Source organism: Egretta garzetta, unplaced genomic scaffold (genome assembly GCF_000687185.1).
Source record: "Egretta garzetta isolate BGI_Z169 unplaced genomic scaffold, ASM68718v1 scaffold215, whole genome shotgun sequence".
Classification (NCBI taxonomy): domain Eukaryota; kingdom Metazoa; phylum Chordata; class Aves; order Pelecaniformes; family Ardeidae; genus Egretta; species Egretta garzetta.
Genome location: NW_009259719.1, coordinates 8,464,124 through 8,465,214, shown reverse-complemented (window position 1 = coordinate 8,465,214; position 1,091 = coordinate 8,464,124). Strand labels below are relative to the sequence as shown.

Genomic DNA, 1,091 nt, shown 5'->3' with positions numbered 1-1,091 from the left:
GGGGGGGGGGGTCCACGAACATGGCCCCCTCCGGGCCCGCCCCTGGGAACAATGGGCCATCCAGTGTCCATCTGCCTGTCCCCCACGCTGAGGTGGTGGGCAGACAGAGGGTGGAAAAGGGACAGGGGGTTGCAGGGAGGGACCCGCCCTCCTCTCCCCATCCTGTGGCACCCAGGGGTGTGGGTCCTGCTGGTGGGGAGTCACCAGAGGGCCAGTCTCCCCCTGCCTGCAGGGCTGTGGAGGGCCCAGACCACATGAGGAGCTACCTTTTTTTTTTTTTTCCCCCTCGCTTACCCCCACAGCAAGCTCTGCCCCGTACCTGGCTCCGTCCCCTGTGCCAGCCCCGGTGTGGGGCTCTCTGACCGCTCCGTGTGCTGCCCATCTCCCGGTGCCAGGGACCCGTTGGGCACTTCCCAGCCTTTCTTCCTGTGGACATCTGCAGCCATTCCTCAGGGCAGGACCTACATGTGACCCACAGTGTCACCCCTCTGTTCCCTTGCCTGCAAAACGGGTGCCAGAACGTTCTGCTCTCGAGCGGGGCAGCGCCAACATCCTCGGCCCCATCCTGCTGGCTCAGCAGGCAGCACCGAGCCCTGGTGAGACGTCAGGAAAGCTGCTCTAATCCAGCAGGATTTCCTCCCTCCCACGGCCCCAGCTCCTTCCAGCCCCTGGCCCTAGGCACCTTTCATCCAGGCTTGGCCCCAATTTCCCCCAAGTGCCGGGAAAGCCAAGTGGCACAGCAGCCTCCCTCTGCTGTGCCCCTGCAGCAAGGGGGAAGGGAGCTGTCCCTGATGGGGCTAGGGCTGGTCCCACACACCGAGGAACCTGGAGGCCTTGTGTTTGCAAAGGGTGGGTTTTATGGCCCTCCTTGGCCTGGATTAGGTGTCTGGGATGAGACAGGGCTGGTGACGCTCCTCCTGAGGCCGGAGCCACTTGGACGGCGTGACCCCTGCGAGCAGGGTGCCCTCTCCAGCCCCTGCCCCGTGGGGCAGCCCTCCCGGGCAGAGCCTGACCTTCCTCCCTGCCCCCCGGGGCAACCAGCCCCCCAGGAGCGAACGCAGGCAGAGGCGGGGGAGCCCCCGCACGCGGGG

At 66.4% G+C, this 1,091-nt stretch overlaps 1 protein-coding gene across 1 annotated transcript in view; it reads right to left on the bottom strand.

Annotated features, from left to right (window-relative positions):
• MON1A (MON1 homolog A, secretory trafficking associated) overlaps positions 1-1,084 on the bottom strand; it is a 4,412-nt gene extending 3,328 nt beyond the window's left edge. Inside the window, exon 1 of the mRNA XM_009639373.2 lies at positions 320-1,084. Coding sequence (XP_009637668.1) covers positions 320-446 — 127 coding nt within the window. The 5' untranslated portion in view covers positions 447-1,084. The remainder of the gene's footprint in view (positions 1-319) is intronic.
• Between the last annotated feature and the right edge of the window lie 7 nt (positions 1,085-1,091).